The sequence below is a fragment of the Phalaenopsis equestris genome, unplaced genomic scaffold (assembly GCF_001263595.1).
Source record: "Phalaenopsis equestris unplaced genomic scaffold, ASM126359v1 Scaffold000255, whole genome shotgun sequence".
Lineage (NCBI taxonomy): Eukaryota > Viridiplantae > Streptophyta > Magnoliopsida > Asparagales > Orchidaceae > Phalaenopsis > Phalaenopsis equestris.
In genome coordinates this window covers 518,791-535,284 of record NW_018164697.1, presented here as the reverse complement: position 1 = coordinate 535,284, position 16,494 = coordinate 518,791, and the positions used below count along the sequence as shown (strand labels likewise).

The window sequence follows — 16,494 nt, the reverse complement described above, 5'->3', positions numbered from 1 at the left end:
TCTAGGAGAACATTCAAGCCAAGCTTGTCTGAGCAAACATTGATTAAGTGGAGAACAGAGGGAATCAAGCTGCATTCCTAAATCTGTCCCAGCCAAGAAATGCTTCATATGTTATGTAGCACAGTGAATTGGATTGCACAATCAGGAGAGTGATCACTTACACCGATCAAGGAATGATTGGAAAAATAAATAGTAATTCAAAAGAATTTGAATGCTTCACAGAGGATTTTCAATTTTTAACAAACAAGGAAGAGACATCATCGATTTTAGTTGATCCCAGATATACGCATCACCAAATGTCCGGATAGAGGGATGAACCTTATCCTTGAAATTTGCCTTAAGAGCTTGATGGGAAAGAAAATTATTTAATGCGATATAGGTCCTATCAGTGAAGAAAGAGGTCTCTCCGAAGTGGTTCCTAGTGAGAGTGACGCAACCTGCTACATATTGTATCCCAAAGTTGATTTTGCCTCACATACTTATCTATCAGTTACATTCCACTGAGTACGATAAGTAGAAGAAACGAGTTTCAGACTAAATGGCTAGAGAGTTACATCATGAAAGCCTACATATATGCAGCTCCAGCTCAAGATGTGTCAAAAAACAATGCATATTTATTTTATCAAGGCGTGTTGTGCATTGACAATGCCTACAAAATCAACCTATCAAGAGACTAAAATATTTTGCTATGTTCAATATTGCAGAATTGACTTCGTATTACAAAGACCTAAAGCTCCGACAAATGAAGTTGAAGCTCCACCTAACATCGAGAGATTGGCGTGAGATTACCATAACGACCATACTATAGCCACTAGAGCACCGCTAATGCGATACTGTAGCTGCTACAATAATGCGGTTCAACCCAGAGGAGCTATCGACTTACAGCCCCTTCTACCCCTTCTTCCTGTTTGATTCCTTAACTTGCTATCCCATCATTTTCTAGCATTTTTCCTTTCTACCTCCTTTCGTTTCCATCACCATGCTATTTATATTCCCTACCTATTTTATCTACAATTCCTCATTACATATAGGTGTTGTTTGTTTTGGTTAGGGGCACTTCTAGTTTTCTTGGATTCATATATTTGTCTAGCTTGTCGTTGAAGACTTTCGTCCCTTTCAGGGATGTATCTAAAGGCGAAGAGGTGATCCAAATATAACTCGTCTGAGGTGGTTATCTTCTCCAAAAGTTTGAGGGGTGCTCTGAATGTAACCTGATCTCGCAAGGGTAGTTATCCTTCCATACGCCCCTCTACCTACTTGCTAACATCTCCCCCGCACCCTAGCCTTCATGTATTCCATTGTCGTCCAACCCTTCAGACTCTTTCCAGGCATCACACATGCCTTCCAACCCCTCTTCCTAGTCTTAATTCTAGTTGCCTTTCAAAAGCTGCAGTGGCCATTTGGTCCTATTTCTACTGTCATCAGCCCCCTAGGCCCTATTCTTACTGTCATCAGTCCTTACAGCCCATTTCTTGTTGCAATTAACCCCTTAGAGTCTATTATTATCGTTGTCCATCCCTAAGCACCGATTCCTAGCGTTGTCCACTCCTATGAATGATGTTTCCTCGACTATCCAGTCCCCTGCCACCTCTCATCGTCAACCCCCTAGGCCCTGTTCTTACTGTCATCAGTCCTTACAGCCCAGTTCTTGCTGCAATTAACCCTTAGAGTCTATTATTATAGTTGTCCATCCCTAAGCACCGGTTCCTAGCGCTGTCCACTCCTATGACCAATGTTTCCTCGACTATCCAGTCCCCTGCCACCTCTCCTACTTCCTTCTATATTGCAGCCACTTGCTGTCAACCTCCTCTCAACACACTGCTAGCCCTCCCATGTCACCCAACGTTGTTGCCACCTACTGCCATCCATCCTCCATCATCGTTGTCACTTCCTTCCTTTCTGGGCCTGTCACCCTCCTCTAGGGAGTCATATATGTGTTTTTTCGATATTTTCATTTTTATTTGCAGTGTCATCGTCTTTACTTGTTGTTTACATGCATATTGTTTTATGTTGATAATTAGTCATTGTCATTTTTGAATTCAACAATAAAATTTATGTTCATTTGTGATTTGGTCAACTATGGTATTATTTGATTTATTAAGATTTTTAGAGTATAATTCTATTTGCCAAAGTAGATTTAGTGTTGACAAAGATTTGACCAATTAAAATTAGGTACATCAACATTTAATTGAGTGGACATATAATTAACTAGCATTTGATTAGGTGAATTTGTGTGCTTCATTGTTTAGCCTACCAAGCTTTTAATCCTTAGGCTTATAGAAAATCACATTATGAGATCAATCTAATCATTTGTCACTCTTTAATGGCATCGACATGAATCCCATCTCAATAAAATATCCATAACAAGCTTGTGGAAATTTCTATAGGTCAATAGCAAGCTTGATTAGGTTTTACAACAACATAATTCACTTTTGTTCCTCAACTATGCTAAAAATTATATTAATTACTAAAAAAACATATAGCTTGTAGATAACTCTTCCATCTTTTGATATAAACAAATACTTATGATTCTCACATTTATTTGAAGATGACAACTTATAAGAAGGCTAAATTTACTAATGTTGGGCAACCAAAAAACAAAGCCCTTCAAAACCTTAGGCAACCAAAAAACTAAGCTCTTCAACCACCTCACAATTTGTTGCATCAAAAACATGAAAGAGTTGATATCAAACATAATCATTGACCATCTTAATATAAATAAAGTATTTTAAATCAAATATGTAAGAATCATCTCAACTATCATGAAGAACTGAAGTTGTACATCACAAAAGCGAAGCATCAACCCATATTAAAATAACTCGAATAAATAATTTATTCTCTCAATGAATTATTTAATCTATTGCCCTTCTTAGATGATCTCATGTTGTGCCTTATGGAAATTCAGAAATTCTCAAGTCTTAACATATCGTAATTAGACTATGATATAGCCAAACATTCACAACCTGTATATCATAATTATATTACTACCCCTAAACCTCTCAAAAGATCACACATAAACAATCATCCTTATAGATTTAGAACGACTGATAAAATTATCACACATCTACTTATAATCACTCTAATTGCCAACGAACAGCTCTATCTACGGACTTGCCCACGACATAACAGTCAAAAGTTTAGTTTTTCATCATGAAGTTGGGATTCGAATCACACAATTTATCTCTTGGGCTTAACATGCAAAAAGAAAAAAAAAACTTTGACTTATAAATAATTTCTTTGTGGCCGTCACATGATGGCTTGATCCTCAACATCATTATAACAACTAGTGACCAATTAAGCATTCACAATACCTTCTATTATTGTTATAACATGAAAGTAGAGCACTAAATATGACTAAGAGGAACCAACATCATATTCCTTCACAGCGTACCCCACAAATTCCTTACATACTAGCCGGTAGAAAAAATAATAGTCTAATGTCTTCAAATCTACCTATTTATTCACTACTTTATTCACTACTAACGAAAGAGAAAAAAAACATATTCTTTTAATCATATCATTAATTTTTCATTCATATTATCTACCATCTCCCCCTCCTTTTTTTAGGGGCCGAAGGTGAGCTTCAAAGAGCACTAAAATTAGTGATTTACGTGTGAATCAAACTCCTATCACAATGAGCCCCGACAAGTAATCATTCACGTATATAATTCCTGTGTTAAAAATTCCATTTTTCCAAAATATCTTTCTTGAAAGTCACAAATTATCAATTTTTTTGGGAGATCCTATGGAGGTTAAACTCAATATAAAAAAAATAAATATTAATTAATTAATTCCTATTATTATAGCAAGCATAAAATTCATATTATTTTACGCGTTGCTCCCAATAAAAATAAAAATTTGCAGCCGTATCCATAAAAACATGCTAGAGAGCTGGAAGCCGGAGGATAAAGCAAAGAAGAGTCGAGAGAGAGAGAGAGAGAGGCGAGTGTCAACAATGGCGGAAGGAAACAGAGCAGAGTCCAGCTCCATAGAAGAAGAAGAAGAAAAATAGCCAGAATAGGAGCAAAAACGAAGATTCAGGGCTGCGATGGGCGGAGGTGCGTCGAGGTGGAGACGAGCGGCGCAGAAGATCGGATTTCCCTGCGCTTTTCTCGTCCGCGATGCCCCTCCTCACCAAAATTCCACCACCGTAGACTCTCTTTCTCTGCATTTTCCCTATCTCTACATTTTCTCTGCTCTGCGTTCCGATTGATCCGTTTTTCTCCCAACGAAATGTTTTATCGGGGTTTATCTTCCTAGAAATTGGTTTTTACAGTTTTCAATCCCTAGATGTTTGATTTCGCTGCTTATTAGGGTTTATATTTCAAAATGCAGAAATTCTTGTTCCTTTTTTTTATGTTTGGTTCTGTAACTTGGAATGCAGATCTTGAACTCGACGGATCCAAAATCATCGGTAATGTCGGAAAGAACTGATGGGGAAGAACATAATGGCTTCCCAGCGAAGGTACTGATACTAACAATTAAGATGCTAGTTTTTTTTTTTTGTTTTTCATTGATGTTGTCATTTTAATTTTATTATAAATATAGTTGTGCGCATGACATCCAAAACTTATCTTATTTTCAATATTAACCCTGAATATTTTTTTATTTGTTTGTTCTTAACTACCAAGCTCATGTATTCATGTGTCAATATCCAACCTTTAGGACTTTAGTGAGAGAAAAACACTTGTTAGGATTTTATTTTATTGTGAACTTCATTATTTATGTGAGAATCTCAATAATGGAGATGGGAGAGTACTAATTTTATACAATTTCAAATTTTGTTATTTATGTGAGAATCTCAATAGTTATATATATATATATATATATATATATAACTATTGAGCACATGCATGTGCTAAAGTATTGATTTTGTAAGTAGTCAAGACGGGTGTTTTGCATGAAATGGTATGTTTATTCTTCAATTTTCTTGAAGAATATGTGCCTTCGTCTCTAGTTGTTGCATGCGTGTAATATTTATGATTATGGAGTAAGATTTTTTCGTCTTAGAATCGCACGAAGGCCACACATGTAAAGGGATAAGTTGAGAGTAGCGCGCATACAATATTTATGTGTGAAGAATGGTAAGTAGAACTACCACAAGACTTAGCCCGATTAGAATGATTGCACTATTGTGAGTCTAATATTACAAATGCCACTCTTCACTTTAACTAAAGAATGTGCTAATACAGTGTAATATACATGAATCATGGATGATATATTGTGTAGTAGTAGAAGTTTTATGATGTCAGAGTTATTATAAGTTGATGATGGCGATCGCCTGAATTGTTCTCTGAATAAAAGGGTGGCAAAGACAATCGATAAGACGCGCGTTAGATGTAGATCTTCGATAAATGTAGAACTATGATTGATAAGGAATATGGTAATTTGACTGATAATGGACGGCTAGAAAGACAGACATAAGTCATTGGTATGCGTCTAATGGTGATTGATGAGGAATTTAAATGTTGGGTGATTGTAGGCGGTCGATCTAGTGGGAGGCCAAGTAGTGACAAGAGGGACGTTGAGCTTTTATGATTAACGGGAATCATACATTAGTTCTTGGAATGCAATGGACGATTGATTACAAGAAATGTTAGAATGGATGAAATGACATGGCACTTGGCTTGCTCTTTCTCCTAATAAGAGGGATATTGGGAGAGTGGGAAGATAGATGTTGAATGTCGACAACTGTCAAAATTTTAGTGTTGTTGTTGGTTGGTGTTAGAATATAGTAGACACGAAACATTGAAACTCAAGCAATGACGAGCAGCTAGCTTGTTTGTTCTCCTGAGAGGAGGAGAGATTGCTAAAATAAAAATCAGTGCTAGATGGCTGTGATTGACAAATGTTTGACGCCATGCCTTAGCTGACCTGGATGTTGATGGGATCAACTTAATCATTCTCATGATAGAGGGAGGATCGAGCAACATGGAAGATGAGCATCCAAAGTAAATCACTGACATGAGTCAATTGACCATTAATTAAGGATGTTAAAAGTCAGACGATGGTGGGTGGGGTAGATCAATCGTTCTCCCGACAGAAAGGGAGAACGCTAAACGAATGGAAACAGGGCATAAGATGTCGATAAATGAGTAAAAGTGGTTTTTAGCGACGATGAGCGTCGATGTCAGCGAAGGCCGCCTTAGGTGGTGTTGTTGAAGTCAATGATTTTTGTTGACACATAACGCAGTATGGTGGCAATGACGACGAGCATCGATGTCAATCAACAAGTGGAATTGGACGATGATGGCAACTTGTGTTTTTCAAACTATAATTTTCGATCGATTGAATTATCATGTACCATATCAATAATAATAACACAAATTGCATAACCTGACAACCAAAATCTTTTCCATACATCGAAGCCATTGAATTACTTGGTATAGTAATAATACCATAGCCAGTTCATTGCCAATGTTGTCAGCCTTTATAACTTTTCCCTTTAGTGGCCACATGATGAAGAACCAAAAATGCCAAGTAAAATTGAAGTATCAGCTTTTATTGAAGGAGAAGCTAAAGTTGGATATGTTCCCTTAAGGGTCATTTATATACATACAGCCCAAATCTTTTATATTTACATATCTAACTCCTAAATTTTACTTCTTACATTTATACCACCCAAATATTTCATATCACATCAAAGATAGCACTATTTTAACTTTTAGAAAGTGTAATACATCTTTTATTTCATATGTGAGATGGTATATATGTAAAGTTGTTAGATATGTAAATACATATGAATTGTGTGGTATGTATACAATATATATATAGCGAAAGCCACCGTAGTTTTTTGAACAATAGTTTGTTCTGCAGCAGCTTCACAACAGTTTATTCAAAAAACTACAGCTACCCCAAACAGACATTTACTCATGATTCATTAGTTGTTAAATTTCTATTTTTAGCTCAATATTAATTTGATTGGATATTTAATTTGCCTTATAATATATGAATCATTCTTTATCTACTCATGCACAGATTGATTAATTATTTTTAAAATTTCATTTTTAGTTCAGTTTTAATAATAAAAATACAGATTTTTTTTTTTTCCTTTCAAAAAACCTTCATCTTATATTTTTTTCAAAGTCTTCGACAATGATGGCCCAACATCTTTCCGTGAAACATGTTGCATCCACTGAGTTTGTTCCCTCAAAAACATTAAGCAGCAGAAAGAAAAGTGCAGCAGGAGACAAATATAAAAAAATAAGTCATTTTTTTTCTTAAGGATTCACATTTACATACCACAAAATTCATGTTTATTTACATATCTAAGATCTAAACTTTGCTTTTAATATTTATACCACCCACTCTATGCATGAAAAAGTATATTTGTTTCACTTTTTAAAAGTTAATAATAGTGATATTTTTTATGTAATTTTAAATATTAGAGTGTTATATATATAAAAAATAAATTTTGGATGTTAAATATTTAAATACATAGAAATTTTGTGCCATGCATGTAAATGGCCCCTTTTTTAAATTGAAAGAGAAAATCAAACATTAGAAGTCATGTTTCCAAATTCCACAATTTTTTTTTTTTTGGTGGTGTTTGTAAGTGATAGATAAATTTGTAAGTGATAGATAAATTCTTCACAATAATGTTGTAACTCTCTCTCTTCTCAATTTCAGCAAAGTCTATGCACCATATGTTTGGAACCTCTTCTCTTGAATGAAGGTGGTAGCAGCTGCAGGCAGTCAAAGATCTTCACTGCTCAATGTTCTCACACATTCCATCTCCCCTGCATCGCCTCCAACATCCGCCATGGAAATACGACTTGCCCGATATGCCGCACCCACTGGTTGAACCTCCCTCGCCACCTTCTCATTGCTTCTCGCCCCTCTCGTCCTCTCGATTCTGCCTCAGCCGATCCCATCCTTCGCATACTCGACGACTCCATCGCCACCTCCCGTGTCAACCGCCGCTTCTCCCTACGTTCCACTCGTTACGACGACGACGACCCCACCGAACCCAATTCTGCTTCCCCCACTCGTAACACTCGTCTTCTCCTATCCTTTGTTAGACACTCTACTCACCCTCCTCATCATCTTCTTCTTCGCCTCGCCCCTCAACTACCCCTTGACCTAGTCCTTGTTGTCACCCCCAAAGACGCGCACCTCCGACGTCTCAAGCAAGCCATCGCGCTCGTTGTTTTCTCCCTCCGCCCCACCGACCGACTCGCACTCGTCACCTGCTCGCCCATCGCCGCCACCCGCGCTTTTGCACTTCACCGGATGTCTTCGCATGGCAAGCGCGCCGCTCTCCAGGTGATCGACCGTCTCTCCTACATCGGTGAAGCCGATCCGACAGAAGGTCTGCAGAAGGCGGCGAGGATATTAGAGGACCGCACGCATCAGAACCCTAATTCTTCCATCATGCATCTTTCAGACAGTCCGACTGAGGGAGCGATTGAGCAACGAGCACATTGGTTCAACATTGGATTTCATTTGGGAGATTCGAGTGGGTTCATCATGCACGAGTTCGAGGAGTTTCTGGCGAGGGTGATCGGGGAAGAGGTAATGGATGTGCGGTTGACGATTGGTAAGGAAGGGAGGGTGGTGGGGATTGGCGATTTGAGGTGCGGCGAAGAGAGGAGGATTATGGTTGATTTGAGTGGAGAGATGGAGTTTGTTCATGTGAGATATGAGTATAAAGAATGTGGTAGTAAGGAGGTTGTGGTGAGGGGAGAGATGGTGGTGGAGTTAGGGGAGAAAGGAGATGGGGGGAATGTAGAGGGGGAGGAGGACGAGGAGGAAGAGATGAGCAGTGGGTTTGGGCCAAGGAGGAGCTGTGCAGAGAGATGGGACTATCTTGATCCATTCATGGCCAGGAGATGGGCTAAGCATTTGCATGGATTTAGAGTTTAATTATGTAACTGATTTAGTAGTTTTTAATGAAGACTTTTATTTATTATTATTATTATTATTTGTGGTGATCTTCAGCTTAATTTAATGAATCTAGTGGCTTGTGTGAATGCAGTTGATTTGTGAGAAGCTATATAAAAGCACAGTTATGGTGTTAGACATGCAGATACATAAGAATTGGGTGGTATGCATGTAAATTTTCTTCTTAAATTTTTAAAAAGTTTTTACTCTTTTTTGGACGATCTAGCTTTATATTTTAGGTGGGCAAAATCTGTCTCTCACATTTTAGCCTAAACATAACCTGTTTCTCTCATTATGCACATTTTCATGCATAGGTAAGATAGCATGCATGTAAAAATTAAAATAAATTGATGTTAGATTTGTAAACACAATTGAGTGGTATATATGTAAATCTTTCATATTTACATACATCATTTCATCATGATGAAAAAAGTACTTGCCTGCAACACAACATATCTTTCATTTGTGGTAGGAGACTCTCTTGAAGCATTTCATATATTTCTTCTTGCTGGGAATGAGCCCTATCAGCAGAAAAGAACACATGACTCCCCCTAAACCCTAAATCAATCTGACTAAAACCAGCAACTTTCTCCACCTTCCTCTCCCTCATCATCTTCCTCACCCTCGCCGCATCACTCCATCTTCCCATTGATGCATAACCATTAGCCAAGCTCACAAAAGCTCCGGATCCTAATGGCTCCAGCTCAATCAAATCCTCCACAATCCCTCCATGCGCTTTGCAGGCTGCGCCCACAATCGTCCCCAAAACAGCAGAATCTCGCTCGCACTCAGGCACCCGACTCAACACCAAACTCGCTTCGTCGACTCTGTCGGCTCTTCTGAGAATGTCGATCAAGCAACAGTAGTGTTCCGCTTTCGGCTCCACTCCATACCCCCTCATCATGGAGTCGAAAATCCTCCTACCTTTCTCCACCAACCCGGCATGACTACAAGCAGATAATAGACCAATGAAGGTGACTGAGTCAGGCTGAGTTCCACACCTCAGCATCTTCGCAAAAGCTTCCAATGCATGAAGACCGCAACCGTGGTTCGCGAAGGCAAGAATCATCGAACTCCATGAGACGAAATCCTTTGCTTTTAACTCAGTGAACGCAAGCCATGAATCGCTCAACTCCCCATTTCTTGAGTACATGATCACCAGAGCGTTCGATAAACACGTGTCGAACACGAAGGATAACTTTATAGCCAAATCATGCATGTTCATCCCTATTGCCAAACTATCACATTTAGCCAAAAGACTGGTGAGTGAAAACTCGGTTGGCTCTACTGAGGATCTGAGCATGAGGATGAGAATAAACAGAGCTTCATGGTGAGATCCATTCTTAGCATATCCATCGATCATGGCGTTCCAACTCATGATGTTCCGTTCGGGCATGGATTCAAAGAGATTTTGAGCCATATCCATCTGCGAATTGGAGCTGTACGCAGTTATGATCGCATTCCACGATGCGATGTCTCTTGTTGGCATTTGATCGAACAGCTTTTGGGCGTCTTCAATCATCCCATTATCAGCTAGTCCTGATACCATGGTGGTCCAAGTGATTGGATTTCGCTCAGGCATGGAATTGAAGAAACTAATAGCTCTGTCAACTCGCCTGCAATTTAGATATCCTTTGATCATTATGTTCCAAGAGTACAAGTTTGGTTGGGGCATTTCCTCGAACAGCTTACCCGCTTCTTCTATTCGGTCTTCCTCTACATAAGCCTTGATCATAGCAGTCCAGGCTACTGTGTTTCGCGCAGGCATTTGATCGAACATGATTCGGGCGTCCGATAAGAACCCATTTCGAGCGTAACCTAGAACCATCGTTGTCCACGAGATCACGTTCTTCTCCGGCATTTTATCAAAAACCTTCCGTGCATTCTCGACTTGGCCGGCGAGGCAATAGCCAGAGAGCAGAATCGTCCAAGTGAACACATTTCGGACCTCCATTTTGTCGAATAATCTCCTGGCTTCATCGATCCTGCCTGCTTTCGCAAGGCCATCGATCATGGAGGACTCGGCCACCACGTTCCTCCCCGGGATTCGCTTAAAGAGGGATTCAGCTTGCGGAAGGTCGTCGTTCTTCAGGTAAAAGTTGATCATGGCGGCGTAGGTGACGACGTCTCGGTGGTGCATCTGATCGAATAGGGCACGGGCTCCGGCGATATCTCCTCGCCGGCCGAGAGAGGAGATTCTGAGATTGCAGCGGTAGATGTCGCGGCGAACTGATTCGGAGCTGGTTTCGACATGGATTCGTTTCTGAGATTTTAGGGTTTTGGGAACGTGTTCAATAAGTGATGATGGTTCGATGGGGATGGAGAGGAATCGGAACTGGTGATTGAAGTAGAGGTTTTGAGCTTGGAGAGAAGAAAGAAAGGTGATGCGCCTTCTCATATGTCGCGGTCTCGTGGAACTCGCTTAGTGTAAATATTATTAGGTGCGGATAAAATAGTTGTGGAAGATACAAAAAGTACGTACTCTGAAGACATTAGAGCGTGCTTCATTCTAATAATTAAAAAATAAAAAGTTGTATTTCAATAATTCTGATCAGACACCGCACACAAATTTACGTATGGTGTTCGTACACCGCACGCAAATTTGTGTATGTCCGTAGACAATAATTGCTCCGATATAACAGTAAAAAATGCCCGTTGTTCGTGAATTGTTCGTCTAGTTCACGAGCGGAACATGAATAATTTTTTAAGCTCGAATTATAAATAAGTCAAACACGAACAACTGTTTATTCGCTCGAGTCGGTTCATTTTAGTTAAAAAAAATCATATATATATATATATATATTTTTTTTAAATCATAATAACTCGTGTGTTAATGTGATTATGTTCATTCTTTAACATAGATTTGGGGCATGTTCGAATCCAACACTCTACATTTATTTTTTTCAATTAATTTAACGAGACGAACACAAACAAACATATTTAAATTGAGCTGAGAACGAACACGTTATTCTAGAGCAAATTTTGAACATGAACCGATTTCAAACTAGAGCAATTTCGAACGAGCCAAACCAGAGTTCACTCAAGCTCAAGTCCTTAACAGCCTAGGTACGAAAGATGCAAAAGATACGAATATTATCATATTTTAGTTGTATTTGTTGTATTGATGATGCAGACTCAACGCCTAATAATTGCTCCATGATATTAGGGTCTATTCTTCTCTATTATATCCATATTATTTAAATATAATATTTTTTTTTATTTAATATCAGAATTACCACTTATTATCATATTAAATATTAATGTCATGATTTATAAATGTAAGATATAAATAAATATTTCAATTCTTCAAAATTCAAATCGTGCTATTTTTAACGTGACATTAAAATTTGAAGTTTAGATGTTAGTTATGTAAATAGATAGGAATTTCGTGGTATTTATGTAAATGCCCCATAAAATAAATATTAAATTATTTATCAAAATGCAATTATCAAAATGCAATATTGTATAACTGGAAAAATAGTCTTGAGTCGATGAACAGCTCAACAAACAATCCCCCATGTCTTAATTTTTCTAACTCGTACAATTCCTCAATAATAGGTTGACCATTTCATTAAAATCGGATAATTCATTTTGCATATTTAAACCACACTACTTATCTATTTACATATCTAACCCATAACTTTTATATTACATGTATACCACTCAAACCTTAAACATCACATAAAAAATGTCACTCTTACTAATTTTTTAAATATAAAATCCATCATTTTTTTTTTATTTTGTATAGTTTGATACCAAGTGTTATAAAATTAAATATGAAAATTTTGGTGTTTAACATGTAAATATATAATAAATATATATTATGTACGTAAATCTTCATAAATTCTTATACATTTACATATCTAACACTTAAACTTTCATATTTACATCTATAACAATAGTGTCATAACACTATGCATGAAAATATGCATATCAAATTTAAAATATAAGTAATAGTGAAATGGGAGCTATTCATGTAAATATGAAAGTTTAGGTGTTAGATATGTAAATACATAATACTTGTAGGGTTTGTGTGTAAATGCCCCTAAGATATATGATAGAAAAGAAAATTGAGTCATTATGAGCCAAAACGAAACTATTTATGTGTTGGAATTGTTCATCACAACTTGGTTGGAATGAGTTGTGATTTGCTAACCTAATTGGTGGACCTTATTAACCAAATGTGCTTATTTTAATGCTTGTAGGGCCCACAACCTAATATGTCACCCCAATTCAAGTGGTTAGGAACATGAATAATTTTTTAAGCTCGAATTATAAATAAGTCAAACACGAACAACTGTTTATTCGCTCGAGTCGGTTCATTTTAGTTAAAAAAAAATCATATATATATATATATATATATATATTTTTTTTTAAAATCATAATAACTCGTGTGTTAATGTGATTATGTTCATTCTTTAACATAGATTTGATGCATGTTCGAATCCAACACTATATTTATTTTTTTCAATTAATTTTAACGAAACGAACACGAACAAAAATATTTAAATTGAGTCGGGAACAAACACGTTATTCCAGAGCCAATTTTGAACATGAACCGATCTCAAATTAGAGCAATTTCGAACGAGCCAAGCCAGAGCTCACTCAAGCTCAAGTCCTTAACAGCCCTAGGTACGGAAGATGCGGAAGGTACGAATATTATCATATTTTAGTTGTATTTGTTGTATTGATAATGCAGACTCAGCGCCTAATAATTGCTCCAAGCAGTTATGGTCTATTATTCTCTATTATATCCATATTATTTAAATATACTATTTTTTTTTATTTAATATCAGAATTACTACTTATTATCATATTAAATATTAATGTCATGATTTATAAATGTAAGATATAAATAAATATTTCAATTCTTCAAAATTCAAATCGTGCTATTTTTAACGTGACATTAAAATTTGAAGTTTAGATGTTAGTTATGTAAATAGATAGGAATTTCGTGGTATTTATGTAAATGCCCCATAAAATAAATATTAAATTATTTATCAAAATGCAATTATCAAAATGCAATATTGTATAACTGGAAAAATAGTCTTGAGTCGATGAACAGCTCAACAAACAATCCCCCATGTCTTAATTTTTCTAACTCGTACAATTCCTCAATAATAGGTTGACCATTTCATTAAAATCGGATAATTCATTTTGCATATTTAAACCACACTACTTATCTATTTACATATCTAACCCATAACTTTTATATTACATGTATACCACTCAAACCTTAAACATCACATAAAAAATGTCACTCTTACTAATTTTTTAAATATAAAATCCATCATTTTTTTTTTATTTTGTATAGTTTGATACCAAGTGTTATAAAATTAAATATGAAAATTTTGGTGTTTAACATGTAAATATATAATAAATATATATTATGTACGTAAATCTTCATAAATTCTTATACATTTACATATCTAACACTTAAACTTTCATATTTACATCTATAACAATAGTGTCATAACACTATGCATGAAAATATGCATATCAAATTTAAAATATAAGTAATAGTGAAATGGGAGCTATTCTTGTAAATACGAAAGTTTAGGTGTTAGATATGTAAAAACATAATACTTGTAGGGTTTGTGTGTAAATGCCTTTAAGATATATGTTAAAAAAGAAAATCGAGTCATTATGAGCCAAAACGAAACTATTTATGTGTTGGAATTGTTCATCACAACTTGGTTGGAATGAGTTGTGATTTGCTAACCTAATTGGTGGACCTTATTAACCAAATGTGCTTATTTTAATGCTTGTAGGGCCCACAACCTAATATGTCACCCCAATTCAAGTGGTTAGTGTGACCAAAATTATAGCAAAAAAATAAAAAGGTAATGGAAGGAGTATGAGATGCAATTTTCTTTTGGTAGGAGTGTAAGAAAAATGATGAAATAATTACATACATAAAAACATTGCTATTTAAAAATCTCACCCCCTCTTTCTTGAAAAAAATATTACATCAGGAGTCTGCACGTAGAGTTAAGTGCAAAGTCAATGGCGGTGACAAAAAAATAAAATAAAATCAGTCCGATAACATCAGATAATATTTCTCCCGTATTATTCATATGTTATTGTGTGTTATTCAAGTGTTATTGATGTGTTATAATGTTATTATGACACCAAGAAAATTTCAGAACACAATAACACATGAATAACAAGAGGGAATATTCCCCTGTGTTACCAGACCGATTTTTTTTTTTTTGTGATCATGATTTCATCGGACTCTGCATGTAACACTACATGCGGAGTTCTAATGTAATATTTTTTCCTCTTTCTTATATTTTTCAAGTTCTCGCTCAAATATCAGAATTCAACCCCAACGGTAATTTAAAAATATCACCGCAATGCTAAATTTTGTAAATAATAATATTTCAAGGGCTATGTATGTAATTATCCCAATAAAAAAAATATATTTGATCTAAAATCTTTGGAAATATAATTTTATCTTCACTAAATAAAATGAGCTTAAGGTGCTATGTTGTGGTGAAAAATGGCGGGCTTATAATTTTATGCAAATGTTACATATTTATGCTAAAAAAATAAATACATATTTTATTTAGCCATCTTTATATTAGTAGCTCCTAACAAAATTTTCGGGGCATTTACATAAATACCTCATATATTTACATATTTAACACCTATACTTTGATATTCACATATACATACCACTGAAGTTGTTATGCTATGACTCATATATCATATCGGGACAGACGCTGGATCGAAGCGGAGCGGAAGAATGTGTCCAAATTGGGAAGTTACGTGGGTTGGGGTGCGGGGGCAAAGCGCCGCGGTATGGTACATGGGTAATGCTATAATTACATATTGTATCTAGGCCTTACTCTTGGTATTATAAATAGACCTGTTAGTAACCCCAGGAGGTGTCCTCTATCATGTAATCTCTTTTCTGAATAGTGAAAGAAACTCTCCGCTCTGCTCCCGATGACGTATGCATCTTTGTCGAACCTCGTTAAATCTATTTGTTCTTCTAAATTTGTGTCGTTATTGTTTTTCTTCGCCCTAATTTTCTCAACACAAATCATTAAGATCATATAAAAAATACCAATATTACAAACCTTTTTAAGAGTGAAGTACACCTTTTTCATGCGCAAAATTGTGTGGCAAGTATGTAAATTTCCCTAAATTAATTTTTAGAGCTTCAACGTCACAGTACATATATAACTATAACGTAGAGTCTCCTCAGATATATAAATATGAATAAGAAATGGACTATTTTAAATGAATCCTGTACTATGGCTATAAAACAAATAGAAATTTAAATACAAATATATAAATTAAATGAAAACTTTTCTTCTATATTATGAATAAATATCTTATATTTCTCTTAAGTTCAAATATGTATTATATAAATATCACCTATCTTCTATGTTTTATCCGACTTTTGTCACATATTTCATTCAGTCTAACCATTTGGCAAATAAAGAAGCCTATAACTCACACTCAATAGAGCCTAAAGTTTATATATATATATTTAAAAGAATGACAGAAGGTTATTATACGATCCCCTAGCCACCCTCATGTGCTAAACTATTTGAGGACCGCCCTCACTATCGGCAAATTGGTCAGAGGGGAATTCAAACT

The 16,494-nt window shown here is 36.0% G+C and overlaps 2 protein-coding genes across 2 annotated transcripts; one reads left to right on the top strand and one right to left on the bottom strand.

The window, feature by feature from the left end:
• Window positions 1–3,885: 3,885 nt before the first annotated feature.
• On the top strand, window positions 3,886–9,004 carry LOC110024373. The gene is made up of 3 exons (XM_020724299.1): window positions 3,886–4,150; window positions 4,385–4,465; window positions 7,630–9,004. The coding sequence occupies exons 1-3, from the start codon at window positions 4,049–4,051 to the stop codon at window positions 8,863–8,865; spliced, it is 1,419 nt and encodes a 472-aa protein (XP_020579958.1). The 5' UTR covers window positions 3,886–4,048; the 3' UTR covers window positions 8,866–9,004.
• A 260-nt stretch (window positions 9,005–9,264) lies between these two features.
• Window positions 9,265–11,315, bottom strand: LOC110024369 (pentatricopeptide repeat-containing protein At4g02750-like). The gene has a single exon (XM_020724294.1). The coding sequence runs from the start codon at window positions 11,279–11,281 to the stop codon at window positions 9,302–9,304; it is 1,980 nt and encodes a 659-aa protein (XP_020579953.1). The 5' UTR covers window positions 11,282–11,315; the 3' UTR covers window positions 9,265–9,301.
• Between the last annotated feature and the right edge of the window lie 5,179 nt (window positions 11,316–16,494).

What these genes read in the sequence shown, in the direction of transcription:
- LOC110024373 (XM_020724299.1), top strand. Translation starts at nt 4,049, where the DNA reads ATGGGCGGAGGTGCGTCGAGGTGGAGACGAGCGGCGCAGAAGATCGGA. An exon ending in CTCACCAAAATTCCACCACC is followed by an intron (nt 4,151 to 4,384) that starts GTAGACTCTCTT and finishes CTTGGAATGCAG; the next exon opens with ATCTTGAACTCGACGGATCC. An exon ending in ATAATGGCTTCCCAGCGAAG is followed by an intron (nt 4,466 to 7,629) that starts GTACTGATACTA and finishes TCTCAATTTCAG; the next exon opens with CAAAGTCTATGCACCATATG.
- LOC110024369 (XM_020724294.1), bottom strand. Translation starts at nt 11,281, where the DNA reads ATGAGAAGGCGCATCACCTTTCTTTCTTCTCTCCAAGCTCAAAACCTC.